The following is an 18,083-nucleotide window of genomic DNA, read 5'->3' on the forward strand; positions in this document are numbered from 1 at the left end:
ATTACTTTGAAAAATAATAGCTGTCCAATTTTTTCCATAAACATTCAATATAGCAGTCCAATTTTTTCCATAAACATTCCCCCGTGCTGTCCAATTTTTTCCATAAACATTCAATTTTTTATAATAAAATGGAATATGCCTTATATTCTTTTTTTTAAAACAGTAATATTCTAATATGCCTTATTTCAAAAAGGAATGAAATATGCTTTATATTAAATTGCCTACTTAAAAAGGAAATAATTCATAATGAAATAATTCTAATTAATTAAAATATTCGATTTAAAAATAATAATAAAAATATTTCATTTATTATTATTTCAACTTCAAATATTTTGTTTTTTTGACTAACTTCAAATAATTTTAAAAACCAATTTTTATTTATTTATTTATTTTTGTGGATGAAATGATTTAAACAAAATGAAAAAACGTGAAAATAATATTTTATATTTTTTTTAAATGAATCATGGCTTGACCAAAAAAAAAAAGAATCATGGAATTTTCTTTTTTGAAAAAGATGTGATAATATATGAATGTTTTTGATTGTTGATGAATCATGTAATTTATTATTTTGACTAATTGGTCATATTTGTTATTAATGATTTTAATTTCATATTAAAGACAAAATTATTCATATCTCCATTTTTTTCTCTATATATATATATGATCTTTGTGTGAATACTACAACTCACAATTTTTCAAATCTTTTCTTTTGGTTATTTCTCTTAGTTATTTTCATTGTTATTTATTTACTTGAATTACTTGAATTTTTAATTTATTCTCTCTTTTATCAATCATATTTGTTGTCTTTATAATTTTCTTCAACTTTTTCTTCTTTATTTTATTATTTTGTTGATCATTCTCCCTTCTTCTATTTTTCAGGAATGTGATCATAAAGAAAGATATGAAACACGAGAAACAAAGTTGTTTTCATGTGACAATGCAAGAATATTGAGAACATTTTGTGGGGCCTCAAATTAACTTCTTAATTTGGATGCTAATAGTGTTTATTCTTTTTTGATAGTGTAATAATCATATTAGTTGTCTTCATTGTTAATCATTTGTTGTAATGGGTTGAAGTACATCTTCCTGCATGTTATTTTGATTTTGCCTATCAAAATAAAAAACTAAACCACATTTGTTGTCAAATATTAATTAATAAAATTATTTTTGTGTATATCGGTCAATTTCTGGCATTTTTTTTTCTTTGGTGCCTTAAAAAAAGGTTTCCTCTTTAATATTTGATTGAAAGTTTTCTCTTTACATTCAACTACTCACTCCGTCCCATATTATAAGAAGAAAAAAAATCACTTTTTTATGTCCAAAATTATAAGCAAAAAAAACTAACTTTTATCATTTTCAAGATTTACTTTTATTTATTCTCATAAAATTAAATGCAAATTGCATTTAATTTACTCTCTCTTCTTTCCTCAATAATAAATAACCAATAAAAATTCTTTTTACATATTCCCATGAAACTTATTTTAAGAAAAACACAAAAAATCATACTTCAAATCATCATATTCCACTTTTCTTAATAAGTGTGAATTTTTTTTTTTTTGCTTATATTATGGGATGGAGGGAGTATGATAGAAATTTGCATTTATTTTTTTTACAAAAATTTGCATATATAACAAGTTTTTTTTTTTCTAAAAAAACAAGTTTATTTTTCGGTACCAAAATATTATCACATATAATTACAAGCTAATTATTACTGACCACCATCATCTACGCGACATTTAATAGACCGAAACATGTGATTTACAATCAATTAATTCAATTGTATTAATCAATTTAGTCCATAAAACTACTAACAAAACACAATTTTAGTGTTGTTTTATAATTTCGAGATCCGAGTCATTTAAACATCTCCACTTCCACTTCAAATCATAAGGAACTTTTTTAAAAAAAAAATAAAAAATAAAGAACCTTATTTTATTATTTTAAAGCATGCTGTATTTTTTAATTTTATAAATAGACCAAATAACAAGTCATGAAAATTGACATACACAAAAAAAAAAAAAAAAACTATACTTATTTATAATGCAACAAAAAAAAAATTGTACTACAGGCTATTTTGGCACTACCATATATATCATTATGTTGCACTTGCTTATTTGTACTACAAATATATTTTTAGCATATTTTCTATTAATAAGATTATTAAACCAATTAAAGCAAATACGTTTTTAGCATATTTTTAATGCAAATACATTTTTCATTTCTATATTCATAATATCAATTAATTGATTGATATTAATTAATTGATTTACTCATCAATAAAATAGAATGAATTAAAATCATATAAGGCAACAATTCAAAGAATTCTAATTCTAATAAATGTTTACTAGCTCATTTTTTTCAGCAAATAAAAAAAATGAATTTGAAATTGAAATATATTTATTTGGGCGTGAATTAGCCACACGTTTTGTTTAATAAAAATGGAAATATCAATCTCTATAATTATAGTAAATTCGAATTCAAAGAATAAAATAAAATCCTCTAAATAATTTTGTATTAATCTTTGACATAAAATAAAAAAACTAATTAAAAGAAGTATTTATCTAAATGATTTTTTATATTGTAAGGAAAAGGTTTTTAATTTTTATATTGTAAATAAAAGTTTTTTAATAATTTTTTTTTAAAAAAAACTATAGGTACATTAAATCGAAATATATTTTTTTTAAATGAAATATTTTTTATAAATAATTATAGCAACACTAATTTCTTTTTCTGAATACATTAAAAAAAAATTGACCGTAGTAGTATATAATTATTGACCGTAGTATATTTAAAATAGTTGGAAAATATGGTAATGCAATATATTTTTGGAAATGTTAAATATAGAAACTCATAAATTAAGGCAATTTCAAAAATTAAGGGATTAGTAAAAGCTTGGGGTGGTAAACGATTTCTCTATCGTAAATTCATATTACTCATTTTAATTTTTAAATCTATTTTATATGTAGACCTGTTTGGTAGAATGATAACGGACTCATCTAAGGCATGGGTTTAAGACATTGAAGAATAATTCTTTACATTTTTTAGTTTTGTTGTCTTTTCAATTTGCTACTTTTACGTTTTGGAGATTTATGTTCAGTTGTTGCAATGTAATGTAATTTGATTTATGATGTAGACATGTATGACTTTTTTTTAATTTCAATGTTTGTGTCGAATGCATTATTTATGATAATTTTTTATTACATAAGGTGGTTTTATTAATCAAGGCATAAGATATGCTAAAATCGGAACACTCGCACTGTCCAATAAAGTCATATAATAGAAAAGTAGAAGAAGAGGATCTTATCACAGTATATCGTGTTCCTGGAGTTAAACAACAACAACCCCAAGTCTCTTAAAAACTCAAAATTAGAAAAATTATGTCGCGCAATTAAATTAGTGTAGACTATTAATGTGTACGATTAAATAATAAAAAATTATGTCCGCAATTTGTGACTAATTTTTTGGGTCATGTTAATTCTTAGAGTACATGTTAAAGAATCCAAATATCAAAATATTCTCTTCAATTTTGTGCATTTTTTTTATATAATAAATTTTTCTGCATTTTATTTATGAAAATTTAAACTTGAATTAACCGCATGAATTTTAATAAAATATTTTTTTATTTAAATCATTATATGTGTTACATTAATTTTAAGGGAACAAGTTAGCATTTTCCTATTTTTTCATAGTTATTTTACTTTATATATTTTTTTTGGTATTAAGTAGTATTAACACTCTTGTTTGGGGGCTTTATTTTAAGATATTTATACGAGATTTTATATTTTTACTCATATATTTATACATTGATCTATTTTTTGTATTTTTTATCGGGTTTGTGTTCATTTTTTTTGTTATTTATATATAACTTTTTTTTTGTTGATTTATATGAAGATTATATATTTATATTCATATATTAAGACGGAAATCTATTTTTATTTTATAATTTACGTGAGACTTTTGTATTTATAATTTACATGCGCATATATTTTTGCACGTGTATTACTTTGGGGCTATACTTACCTGATAGTCGAACTGTGAATTATCAGTGAATTCTTCCATGAGAACAAGAGTGTTAATACTACTTAATACCAAAAAAAATATATTAAAATAAATACGTTATTTTTATTCATGTATTAACACAAAGACATATTTTTTTCCAATAATTTTTTTTTTTTTTGGTCAGGTAGCCTAGTGGCTTGAAATTCCACCTTTAAAGATGGATAAGTGGAGTGTCCAGGGTTCGAACCCTGGCTCCTGCATATAAAATGCTGATGTCCCAACCAATTGAGCTAAGCTCATGGGGACTTTTTTTTTTTTTTTTTTTCCAATAATTTATACGATGTTCTATATTTATTTTATTTGGAGGATATTGAAGTGGAAATTAAATTAACTAATATAAGATATATTCAAATAATTTTTTTAGGGTATTTTTGTTTCATATTTATTTTACTATGGGTATTATGAGATTATTTTAACTTTGTTTTGTTTGTTTGGGGGGTTTTTTTTAGAAAAGTTTACACACGAGTCTATATTTTTATGTATATATTAAGAGACATGATTTATTTTTTTGTAATTTATACGGGGCCTACTCTTTTTCTTTTTCTTTTTTGTGATTCACGCGGGAAATATATTAAAATTGTACGTTTAATTTTTGGTAAAATAAAAAATCAGAGGTACAATTTTAATTGAATTGTAAATGATTTTAAAACTATTTTAATTGATTATATTTATATATTAATACGGGATCTTAATTTATTTTATTTTTGACAAATACGGGATCCTACTTTTTTTATGTTATAGTTTTTCATTTTTCATCCTTTTTATTTTAGAATGATGAAAATTTTAATATTAAAATGTTAATTTTTTAGTCTCATTTTACCCGTGCTTGGCACGGGTCCGGATACTAGTATGTAATAAGCCAGACATATTTCCCTTTCTCTCTCATCTCCTCATTCAACCTCATTTCTCACATTTAATTCAAATATAATCACATATTTATTGGCCACTCACCGTGATGTGTTTCTCTTCTTCTGGTCGTCTTCCGCCTCAAGCATAAAACCACCATCCTCCTCACGTCTTTCGCCTTTGTCTGCTTTACACCGTCTTCATCCTGAAATTTCGTCATACTCGCACATCCCAGCACCGCTGTCTTCCTTACATCTTCTCTCCTTTGTCGGTTGCGTCAGCCGCCTTGCGCCGTTATCGTTGTCCTCGCTCTGATTGCTCTGATTTTGTTTTGATGAATAATGAAATCTTCGGTACCAATTCTTTTGCTATTGTGATTGGTCTGATTTCTTTTTGATTGAATAATGAAATTTACCATTCATTCATGCATTTAATTCCTGATTTCTTTATCTTTGATTTGTCTGTTTAATGCAATTATCTTTTATTCCTTTTAATGCAATCTCTTTTTGTTCTTTCCACTGAAATTATCTCTGTTTAATGCAAACATATGTAGCTTATGCTTATATATTACAGTTTTGTTTGTTTGTTATGCTAGAATTTACTCATCTATTTCAATTTTATTTTGTTCTATTTCGATTTTATATATGTACACCATGTGTTTGATAAAATGTTGTTGTGGATTTTCATCATTATTAGAAGCTATGGTGCAAAAAAGCAGTCCGGAAGAACAATATGGAAGGAGGTGGGAGGAATGATGACTGAATAATGTAGTCAGCTACCAAAACTGTAATGCCTATGAAGTTAAAATTTTCCCGCAAATAAGTTCTTTTTGGTAGTTAATTTTTATACTTCATTCTATATTTGTTTGATGTTTTGTTTTGTGGGACTTTTAGTTGCATATCTGATAATGCATTTAAAGTGGTTCAAATTGTCTTGGTGATACCTGATGCATTTTTTGGATAGGTGAGTGGTGTGTTGGAGAAACCTTCCTTAAGCCATCAAAATCATTTTTGAGCTTTACTATGCGGTTGAGTCTGAGGTATTCATGCTAAAAACTCACTTGGGATTGTTTTCTTTCACATTCACATGGTATAGTGCTAAAAGAAGTTCTTTTTTATAATCCAAAATTTGACCATTTCATCTATTCATTTAAGGTCATTGAATTTTTTCTATTCATTTATGCAGATTTATTCAAACATAATTGAAGCGGTGCATTCAATTTGTTTTCCTTTTTGAACTTTTGTGTATGTACGTATCCGTTAAATCTTTGAGCTATAACCATTTATATGGTTATTTGCGATCTTTTCAAAATGGCTATGATTTTGGAACCTATTTATGTGATCATGGTGACTATAACCAACTATCATAACATGCTTTCTTCTTATTCAAAGTTTTTTTTAATAGTAACTGAGAAGGAAGAGTTTCAAGAAGCAACAAAGTTAAAGAGGGCTATAATATTATAAGCTTCATCTAAGGAACGTGTTGTTGCAATTATGTCTAAGTTGAAGGTCAGATTCTGTCTTAATTTTCCTACTTATGAGTGTGGTCAGTAATAATCTCATATGCCATAGATTCTGTCGACTTTGCAGCATCTCTGTCTTCAAGTCGTTAATTTTCCCAAGTTTCATCGTCCCCGCCCTGTCAGACGGTACAAACGAGTGACAATCTTTTTATTTTCATTTTGCTTTTACTGCAACTTTTTTGTTTGCTTCTTGCCACTGTAATTTCGATTTATCTTTTTAAAGGAATCGAGTTAAAGCTTATTTATATAGTTTCCATTGCTATGATGGAAACGAGTATGAAAAGGTATGTTTGCATCATATTCTTTTGTCCATGTTTCCTTTGGATTGCAATATACAACATTTGCAAAACTAATTATTGGTATGTTTATGCGGATTCATGATTTGGTTATGATTGGCATATCTCATGATTTGGTTATGATCGGTGTATTTGGATTATGAATCATTGAGATTTGATAGTTCTTTTGTTGTTACTATTTTTTTATGTAAATATCTCAGTGTCCATCTTAACCATTTTGCTGATACAGTTCATGGTAAAATCATGTTACTTGAGAAAGATGGGTATTTTTAATCTATATATGTAGACTGACATTTTTAATCTATATATGTAGGCTATGAGGATGTAAGTTGAGTAAATGGCATAGTCAATATGATATTTTTAGCAGTTGAAGTACAACATGAAGAATTCAGATGTTTCTTCCATTATTGAATGTGGTTACATTGATTTGTTTTGTCTAATTTGCCACATGCTATATATTTGAACTTATTACCCCATTATGGTATACTTGAAAGTCATCCTTTAGAAGACTTTGAATTTCGAACATCAATATCTCTGATATTTGCATTTTACGCAGTCATCTCTCTGATTGGCACGAAGAAAGCTAAGCAATATCGTGAGATGATAAGTCGCTAAGAGAAGCTGCTCAAGATGATCATGGTGAGTGACAAATCGATGAAACTAATTACATTATGAATCAGAAATCTATAAGATTGATAAAAGAAAGGTATGATTAGAAAAATAGGAAACTAAGAATGTTATTTGCAAGTTGTTTCTTTAAATTATAGTTTGGTTTTGAAAGAACCTCCAATTACTTTTTTAATTGGCTATCATTGTTTAATTGAAAAATGATTCAAATTCCATGAGTGGTGGTCTTAATTGGCATAACTTGATTTCTCACCCTTACCATCTTTAGCTATAGAGGGTTTCGTTCTTCTTTTCATCTATCAATAGTTTTATTGAAACTTTGATTTTTGTTAGTTGTTCAACTTATGTAACTCACATAGATGGTGGGATAAGGTTTAATTATTGTTTTTGCAAAATGCCGAGTGCCATGTATGATTAATTTTTTATCCACGTATTTCTAAAATGCACAGTTTGTGTCAATGTATGATTGTTTTCGTCTTTATTGTTCAGGATCTTTATGATATTTTTCTTTTATCTTTATGGAATTATATGTGGATGGCATCCAATGGATTGTAACTAATTTCAACGGGATGAACTGATTTTGTGATCAAATGATTTGATCATTGGTTATAAAATTTGTTTTCAAACTGTCACCGCTAGGCACTTGCTCTTGGTGGCCGATAGACCACTGACTTTGCAGAATATTTATTTTATCTATTTAACCTGCTCGCTCAAATTGTAGCCCAAGTATAGTGACGTAAATGATTGATATATTTTTTGTTCCTTCCTATACTTATATGCTTTTTATTCCTTTACTTGGTTAATATGTTTTCTGAATTCTTAGCTGATCTAAATGCAGAGTTCACTTCAGAAAATCAGGGAATGTCAGCAGATGTTATCACTAAAGCATTTTTGGCAACAGAAGAAGAATTTCTTGCTCTGGTAAAGAAGCAATCGCAGCACAAACCACAACTAGCTTCGGTTGGATCTTGCTGTTGGGTAGGCGTAATATATAACGGAGAGCTCTATACTGCAAATGCAGGAGACTCTTGAGCAGTGTTGGGTAGACTGGACGAGGCTACAAAAGAGATTAAAGCGGTTCAACTATCCTATGAGCACAATGATAGCCTAGAATCTGTCAGAGAGGAGCTACGCTCATTGCATCCCGATGATCCATAAATCGTACTGATGAAGCACACGGTCTGGCGCATGAAGGGTCTCATTCAGGTGATGATTTTAGAAGCTTTATCTCATGTTTCATTTTTCTCTTTGCACACATGCACACATTCAATGCTTGTGTTAGTGTTTTTTAAAAACTGTAATTCCTGATTCTGAGTTGATGCACATGTTGGAGGTCTGTGTTCATGAATGTCTTTGAAATCAGAGTTGTGTTGTTAAAAAACATAAGCATTAAAAGGTGACAGAATAATGAAGATGTAGTTTATCTAGATAATTGGATACTTCAAGTATTTATGACAGCTGGTTTTACTCTCTTTTTTATCTCATAAAGGTTGCTTTTACATTATTACACACTGAAGTATATTGCTCAATATTGTGTGCAATTCATGCCTTCTTGAGCCTAAGCAGGTAAAACTAGAGCTGTAAAAAGGGCCTTAAGGGGCCGGCCCTTTAAGGGGCGGACCCACTTATTCCTGATTATTAATTTTATTTAAATTTTAAACAATTTTTCTAGTGTCGTGAACTTATTCTCGTTTTCTTCAATCAGCACTGTCCACGATCGACACCCTAAAAAAACTGTGTTTAAAATTTAAATAAAATTAATAATCAGGAATAAGTGGGTCCGCCCCTTAAAGGGCCGGCCCCTTAAGGCCCTTTTTACAGCTCTAGGTAAAACCCAATTGGCTTTCCTTTACATGTGCGACCAGATTTTTTTTTTCTTCATTGCTTCAAGTATTTGATAACATCATTCGCCATTTAGTAACTTTTATATTGTTATTTTAGGACACATTTCCAAATTATGCATATACTGTATTTGGGTCTTCATCTACCTTTGTTTTACCTCATCCTTTGATAATGTATATTGTGCTTTTTTAATTTTTTCACTGTCTTTGAATTGAAAATAGAACCAATTCTCAGCAATGATGGGCTATACACCCATGGAAACAAAGTAGATGGTTCCGTGATTCTTTCGGTAGGTAGAACTAGCAAGATATATATATAGGCTAGGATGATTTCATATCATGCTACCATTTAGACATATCTTTTGTTTCCTTTTCTTTTTTTAAAACATGATTTGTAAATATTTCTCTATTTGTGCAACCTTGACTATTTTTTCAGAGATATGCAATAACTTATTCTATCCATGACTCAATTTTAGATTTTAATGTCATTTTAGATTTTACTGTTATTGTTTCTCAAGTTCAATGCAAAGGGTTCACCGATGTTATTTTCAAATACATTCAAGCTTGATGAGGAATTCATTTTTGGTCTATTGTTCCTATATGTTAGTATATATGTATATAGTGTTTGTGGTATTATTAAGTGGTTGATTGATGTCACTGGATTTACCCTTTGTGAAGTTGTTTTTCCTATCGAAGTATATAAGTGATAATATATGAAAACTACATATTGGAATGTCTCAACATATATTATTATTTATTATTTATCAATAATAAAATAGCTCATTTCTCACTTTCTTTTTTAAATAAGGATCACATCAATTGAATAATATACTAGACTTTAATCACTTGGTTTGAGGCAACAATAAACACCCAAATACAAAGTTAGCATTTTAGAGTTCATGATTTTCAACTTTGTCAAAAAGTTGTTCAAGTATTACTGAAATTTTTGTATTATCTACCAAAGGGCATTGACAAGTGGGCCATTAAAAATTTGTGAATGTAATTTTTTTTAAAAAACTTTCATTTGTCCATTTTTTTTTGAAGGAATTTGTCCATGTTCTTTGTTCATTAGAAAAAATGAAACCAATATTTTTGAAACGATGTTTTTGTTCAAATGAATTCAAGAATTTCAAAATTGCATATGATAATGAGGATTAAACAATAGGAAGATGAAATTATTTGCAAAAAAAAAAAAGGAAGATGAAATTAAAAAATTTAAATAAGACCATATATTGATATAACAAAGATGCATGAATTATTCAAATATACATATTTTAAACACCGTTGATGATATATTTTTTTTATTTGGTATTAACCTTGTGATGTTTTTTGTTTTGAAATATATCTACCAAACAATAGTATGTGTAATATCATAATAATTATTTGAGCATTATAAATTCACTAATATATTTTTTATTTGTAGTTGAAGTTTCAGACAGTTATTATTTGAATTGTGTTAAGTTTTTTTTATAATTAAACTTAATTTAAACGTATATTTGATCTTTATATTTTCATCAAAGTAAAATTTACGTTATCCGTTCTAAAATTGATATTTTGGGTCCAAATTAAATTTTATTTGGAAATTTAAGTTTTTATTTTTTTTGTCAAAGAGTTATTATTTATTTATACACATTTTAATTTGTATGCAAATGAAAAATTGACATTTTTAAAGACAAAATTATTTAGTGACTTATTAAGAAGTTTTTTATTTGATAATTATGAAAAATTTAACATTAAAATGTTTATTTTTGTAGTCTCATTTTTACCCGTGCTTGGCACGGGTTCGGACACTAGTTAAGTAATAATACAAACATTTGCTTTCTAAATTCATTGTTTCTGTTATGTAATTTTGGTTCGTATTAGTGGCACATAGATATTATGATATGCATTTGTGGATAATGAAATTTGCAATTTCAAACATTGTCTTTTGGTAAAGTCAGCATCACTATAGATATCTCTTATCAATATCTCTTTTCTTCTAATAAGCCCCATTGTTCAAGAAAAAGATGGCAAGTAAGAGAAAGTTTATAATAGCGAAAGTTAACGAAACCTCTTTGAGATAAACTTTCTTTTTAAGTTAAGAATTAATGTGATGTGAAAAAATTATGAGAGACCAAATTGATTGATGAGACTTCAATAATATTATTTAAACTTCCCAATTCATGCATGACTAACAAAGATCCTTATTACAATTATTTATTTATTTTTTTTGAAAACATGGTATCCGGTCTTAGGACCGACTAATCCAAATTATTACAATTATTTATAGCTGCCTCATTACACAAAGTCCTTCAACATATTGTTTGTTTTACCATCAATTTCATTTCACTACTAATAGAATTACTTTCATTCATATCCTATGGGCTTCATTACATAACAACATCTACAATGACGAGTAATGCATGTTGGAACCGTAAGACCATGGCACTTAAATTTTTCACAATCACTGCTAAATTGGCAAATTAAATCCATTTCCTGTGATCCTGTAATATAAAGAAATATATATTATTAAAAGTGGTGAATTATTTTGTATAAGATAAACAACATAGTTCAAAAGGATTCAAACAATTGTTTACCAGCAACTTCAACCACTACATAAGATAAGGAAATAAAGAAGATCATTAAATAAATAAACTTTATAATTTCAGCCATATTTTTCTTCCTAATTAAGCTTACAACAGATAGAAATGTATTGATCACTTTATATTTTAAAAGTACTATGTTTTGTTTATTTGATTCAATTTGTTGTACTTATATAGATCTTTAAAAAAACTTCTTAGAATTAGAGTCATTATTAAAATTATCATAGGTAATTAATCTTTCTTTTTTTTTGGCTATTTAGCTCACTCAATCGATAAGGGCAACATTTCATTTTTTATTTATTTTTTAATGTCTAGCCTTTTATGAAGTTTAAAGTCAAAAACTGAAAAACAATAAAATTTAAATTGAAACAAAAAGCACAAGAAAAAATAAATTCAATTGTCTTTTTTTTTTTTTTTATAAAACAATTTTCTAAGATAGATAAGGTTTAACGATATTGGTTACCATATTATAGTAGACATATACAGTCTATTTCCACGGTTTTTTGACCTTTACCCACATAACTTCGCCGTTGTTATATGTTAAATTTCATTTAGTGTATATTAACCTAATTTTTTTAAAAAAATCAGTTTACAAATTATTAATTTGATTCAATTTTTTATCAAATTAGAATATAATTGAATATTTTTTTTTACGTTAAAGAATATAATTAATAATTAATATTGATATAAAAATTATTTACACTTCAATATAATCATATTCTCAATAAAAGAGAATGCTATTTTCTTTTAATTGCAAATAATATTATATCTAAAACACAATAAGATTAAAACTAATGCAATGAAGAGTTAAATGGATTTTCATTCTATGCAAACACAAACACAACACACACCAAAACTAATTTTCATGAAGTTAAACTATATAAAATTGGGTTCATTGTATTGTGTGCATGTGGTGTGTATTCATTTACTTCGTGTTTGGATTTATATATTTATCATATTTTCGTTGGTTGTGTCCGTTGGATTTCATACCTAGGTTGGTTGTTTTGTATTACCTTTTAGAGACGATTCCTACACTTTTGTGTGGTTACTCTGTATCCCGCCCAATTTTTTTGTCTTTTAGGGATGATTCCTATGCTTTTTTGCAGTTACTGTATCAAGTTTATGTTGTATATAAGTTAGGCAAACCTAGTCCACCAGGTCCAATTCACCCAATTCAATTCAAAAAACGAGTTGGGCAGGATAATCAGGAGGATATGAATTTCAAAATGAAAAAAAAGGTATAGATAAAATCGGATTCGACCCAAAAAATTCAACGACCCAATAGCACTATGGTTACATAAATATAAAATGTTTTATTTTTTTTGTTTGATCAATAAAAGAAAAAATTCTAAAGTTCGGTACTTCAATTTCCAAAATAAGTTGTATGCGTAAATTCTTACCGACAAAATCATTACTCTTTGTAACAAAAAAAAAATCATTACTATTCAAAACTTCACAATTTCAATGCATACTTTAATAATCCGCTTTGAGTCTTCACTCTTCCGCTTTCTTTTCTCATTTATAAATAGTGATGTTAAAAAAATATTATTCTTCAAAAATAGTTAAAATAAGTTACTTTTATAAAAAGGGTCATGTTAACTTGTGCCCTAAGGGCACATGTTAATTTACCTAAAAATAGAAATATAGTATTTAATGATACAAAGAATTTAATGTTTAAATAATTGAATACACCACAAGTTCAATAAATTTTTTCCACATTTATCTTCTTAACATGTGCCCTTAAGGGCACAAATTAACATTCTCCATATAAAAAATATAATGATATTATCATTTTCTTATACTAAAAGGTTGAGTTATTTTTATGACAAATTTGATAATTCACCATTTTTATTTGGTATTCTGATAAATGATAATTCATCATTTAGTCAAAGCTAATTCAATGCTAAAACGGATAGTTATTTCACTGGACCCAAAGCCAATGAATTTTCTCAACAAAGACCGCAAGCAAACATGTTCCATATAAAATCTTAACACTAAATTACTAGCAACAATCATTACAAAAAATAATATGCTGATGCTATAAATAGATGCTTAAATTAAATATTTAGCTATGCTAACCTGGATTTCAAGCTTGACATTGTCACCTTCACCTAAAATCTCCTTGTCATTGAGTGGAACCTGATCAATCTAAGAAGAGAAGAATGGTCTCACGCTCTGTAGGACTTGAACCTACGACATCGGGTTTTGGAGACTCGCGTTCTACTGAACTAAGAGCGCTTTCTTTTCATAAAGAATTTTATTTTATGTGATGGCAATACATGTTGCATGGATACATACATAGGGAGAACTATTCATATTGAGTATGTCCAATTGGAATCGGCCGAAATTGATCTTTTGCTGATACGATAACTAATAGTTAGGGATAATCTTGTCTAATGCCTACAATATAGAACTCATTTCTGATCAATACAAAGTCCCATTTCGTATATAAAAATCAAAATGCAACGATTACCCATTTGAAATAAGTTCCCTAAGGAAAATAACTTTGTAGAGTGAATTGATAATAATATCCATAAGTCTTCCACTTGAAACTCAAACTTCGTTGCGTTACTCCGAAGCAGTCTCTTCGAGATCGATTCCAATTCCCTTCATTCACACACCAAAATCACAAATCAATACATAAAAACATAGAAACAGAGATCGAATGACAGAATCGTGAATCGTAATTCATAGGCACCTCTTAACCACATCTGAATCTGTAAGAGAAAGTTTATCTCGGCGAAAATTCATGAAAAACCTATGAGATAAATTCAATTTCCAAAACAAGTTATATGCGTTCATAACTTTACAATTTCAACGAATATTCTAATTATTCCCTTCGAGTCTCCACTCTTCAGCTTTCTTTCGTCATTTAAAAATAGTGATGTTAAAAATATATCATTTTTTAAAAATAGTGAAAATAAGTTTACTTCTATGAAAAAAATAATAATGATATTATCATTTTATAATGCTAAAATAATAGTGAAAATAAATTGTACCATAAATGAATGAGTTTACCCAACCTCGTTAAATGATAAAATGAGTAGTTATTGAAATAAATTTCCTTCCTTCCACCCTACGAACTAATTGCTTTTCCAATTTTATCACTTTAGCATTTTACTTCATCCCCACAAAATATTAAGTTTCCCGAAATTAAAAATGAATCACAAACCGGAACCTTTTAGGGTACGTTTGATTCGTAAAACAGCAAGGATTGGACAGAACAGTACAGAACAGAACAAGATAATACAGGACAGGACAAACATGTACCGGAAAGATATAAGACGATAATATTTTTATATTCGAAAATAAAATGGGTATTTTCGTATTTTTTATAGTTGTATTGTGGACAAAAAATTGTCATGTGGTTTAGTGAGGGACAAAAAATCTTGTTTTTGTCCTGTCCCTTGCTACCTAATTTGTCCAGTCTCATAACCAATTTCAAATCAAACAGAGTACAAAGTTATCCTGTCTGGTCTCCTGTTTTTTAGCAAATCAAACGCACCCTTAGTGTCTGGTTTCTTCCTTCTAAATGGTACTCGATAATGGGTTGTGCTAAATTCATAGAAAAAACAAACGGGTTTCCTTAAATCACTCAAAGGTTGTTTCTTTGCGAGAATATATGGCGTTGGTGGTTTTAAACTTAACCATGCAAGAATATTTGCACTGTCGATGTAATGTTTTTCTACACACGCATCCAATAATGTGTTGTCACATTATTTAATGAATGTGACACATCATGTGTTGGTATATTATTGAATGCACATGTAAAATAATTTTACACTGACAGTGTATATAAATTAAATTCATTGTTTTTTTACAAAGTGAAATGAAATTTGTTGTTTTAGTGAATGATACCGGAACTTTTAATTCACGTATTCTTAAAACTTTCTTGAAGTACTATGGGTTTATAATTTGATCACTGGAAAAATCTGTAGTTGTGAATGTTACCGGAAAACTTAGTTGATGTGTCCGAAAATCTTCCTTGAAGTGTTCTGGGTTTATATTTTGATTACCGAAAAACTTGGTTCATGTGTTTTGGAAAAAAAAAAAACTCAATACCGAAAATATTATACGGGTAAAGTCAAATATAATAAAAGGGTAAAATTGATTTTTTTTTTGTAGGGGTGGAAGGAAATTTATTGTAGTTATTTAACCGGATCCAATCCAGAGTAGATGTGATTTGAGTTTTGGTTTTGACAAACCCAACCCGCTATTTGGTAAAAAAAAAAAAATATATGTTTAGTAAATAATTTTGAGGATCTTATTCTTTTGTAAAATAAAAATCAAACTTAAGCAATTAGATTTAGTCCACTGGTGAGAGATTTTGAGTAGTACATTATATAGGTTATGGGTTCGATCACATCTTATTGTAAACAAACTTTGAGGATTTTTCGCTGGTTCTTAAAAATTTTCCTAATATTGCGTAAAAAAAAATCTTAATATTGGGCAACAGTTTCACGCTACACTACATTGTTTATCAGCCAAAAACCTATATATATAAACAGAGAAGTTCAAATCGTGTGTTTCGCATTGGTGGCTGCTAGGGTTCAACATGAACGACAAGCACTTCCCAGTCGAAGCTAAGCCTCGTCGGCGGGTGTTGCGTCAGCTAAATTTAGCTTTAACGCGGTGGATGATGTGTCTGCCAAATTTTGCTATGCTGACGTTGCGTGAGCCTAATTCTGCATCGCCGATTATCCTCCCCGACGAACTGATTGTAGAAATCATCTCCTGGCTCCCAGTGAAAACTCTAATGAAATTCAGGTGCGTGAATAAGTTCTTCAAAACTATCATCACCGATCCTCACTTCGTTCAAATGCATCTCAAGAAATCATCACGAAATCCACATGTAGCACAATTCTGGCGTCCCGATTTTTCGAAAGAAACCAGTTTTGTAACTCTCTCCATTCCTGATTTGCTTCAAACAAAGATTACTCAACTTCACGATAGTCCTTTCCATGATAGATTGAACAATTATTATTTAAATGGAAGGGGACAGGTTATTGGTTCATGTAATGGATTGATATGCTTTATTTATTATTCATTCTATTACCGTACTACTGACTGTCTTTGTTTCTGGAATCCGGCTATGAGAACGGTGTCTGAATTTACTACAACAGTTTGCCGTCAGCGTTGTGGGTGTTGTGTAAAGTACTCTTTTGGTTATGATAATTCAGCAGGAACTTATAAGGTGGTAGCGTTCCATGTAGTGGAGAAGGAGAAGCAAAATGGTATGAATAATCCAAAAAGTGTGGTGAAAGTTTTCACCTTGGGGGATAATTCTTGGAGAGACATTCAATGTTTCCCTGTGCTTCCATTATACTGGTCTGACTATGACAAGAACAGTGGTGTGTATAACAATGGTGTATATTTGAGTGGTACTATTAATTGGTTGGCCCTTCGCAATTACTTTGGGTCGTATAATGAACCTGATTGGTTTAAAGGTGTTACTGTTGAACAATATGTGATTGTTTCGCTAGATCTCTCAACCGAGTCATACACTCAGATGATGCTTCCTCGCGGTTTTGTTGAGGTGCCACCACGACGTTTTCAGCCAAAGATTGTGGTTTTGATGAATTGTCTCTGTTTTGGTCATGATTTTGAGAGAAGTCACTTTGTTATATGGAAAATGAAAGATTTTGGAGTTCAAGAGTCTTGGGTTCAATTGTTTAGAATTAGATATGAGACTTTCTTTCCAAGAGGCCGGAAGTATATTTTTGAGCCGTTGAATTTTTTGCCATTGTACCTTTCTAAGAATGGTCATACGTTTATATTCGCAACAGATGAAGGAGGTTTGGCATTTGTCTATAATTGCATAGACAATCAAATAGTGAAAATTAGACCTACAAATAGAATTTGGTGGCTGTGGGTTACGAATTACATTGATCACTTCTTTATATATATATATATATATATATATATATATATATATATATATATATTTTAATTTCTCTAATAAATATATATATATATATATATATATATATATATATTGATCACTTCTTTATAAAAAAAATTACCACAACTATTATTCTTGATTCTTTTTAGTTAACTAGCAACAAAGCAGCAATTTCTTTGTAAGAAAAAGAAATTAAAAGCCAAAAAACAACCTATATAGGACTTGAACTCAGGACCCTTGAGTAAATGGGGGATACATAACCACTAAGCCAAAAGAATAACTGTGATAATGTTAGTAGTTATACATATATATACAATAATTCTGGTGTGGCTATAGCCACAGCCAGCCCCTACATGCATCCGTCCCTGTGTGTATTGATAGAGACCAAGTGTAACGACCCATTTTTCG

General features: G+C 28.8%; 1 protein-coding gene and 1 long non-coding RNA gene across 2 annotated transcripts; one reads left to right on the forward strand and one right to left on the reverse strand.

The window, feature by feature from the left end:
- Positions 1-11,309: 11,309 nt before the first annotated feature.
- Positions 11,310-11,958, reverse strand: LOC123919531. The gene is made up of 2 exons (XR_006813237.1): positions 11,768-11,958; positions 11,310-11,674 (listed from the first exon to the last, which is right to left on the reverse strand). It is a non-coding gene; the product is annotated as an uncharacterized LOC123919531 (long non-coding RNA).
- A 4,359-nt stretch (positions 11,959-16,317) lies between these two features.
- On the forward strand, positions 16,318-17,663 carry LOC123922050 (F-box/kelch-repeat protein At3g06240-like; the record flags this gene model as incomplete). Its single annotated transcript, XM_045974794.1, has 1 exon — positions 16,318-17,663. A coding segment is annotated over exon 1 (1,335 nt), but the record flags the coding sequence as incomplete, so codon positions are not given.
- Between the last annotated feature and the right edge of the window lie 420 nt (positions 17,664-18,083).

Source organism: Trifolium pratense, linkage group LG4 (genome assembly GCF_020283565.1).
Source record: "Trifolium pratense cultivar HEN17-A07 linkage group LG4, ARS_RC_1.1, whole genome shotgun sequence".
NCBI classification, from domain to species: domain Eukaryota; kingdom Viridiplantae; phylum Streptophyta; class Magnoliopsida; order Fabales; family Fabaceae; genus Trifolium; species Trifolium pratense.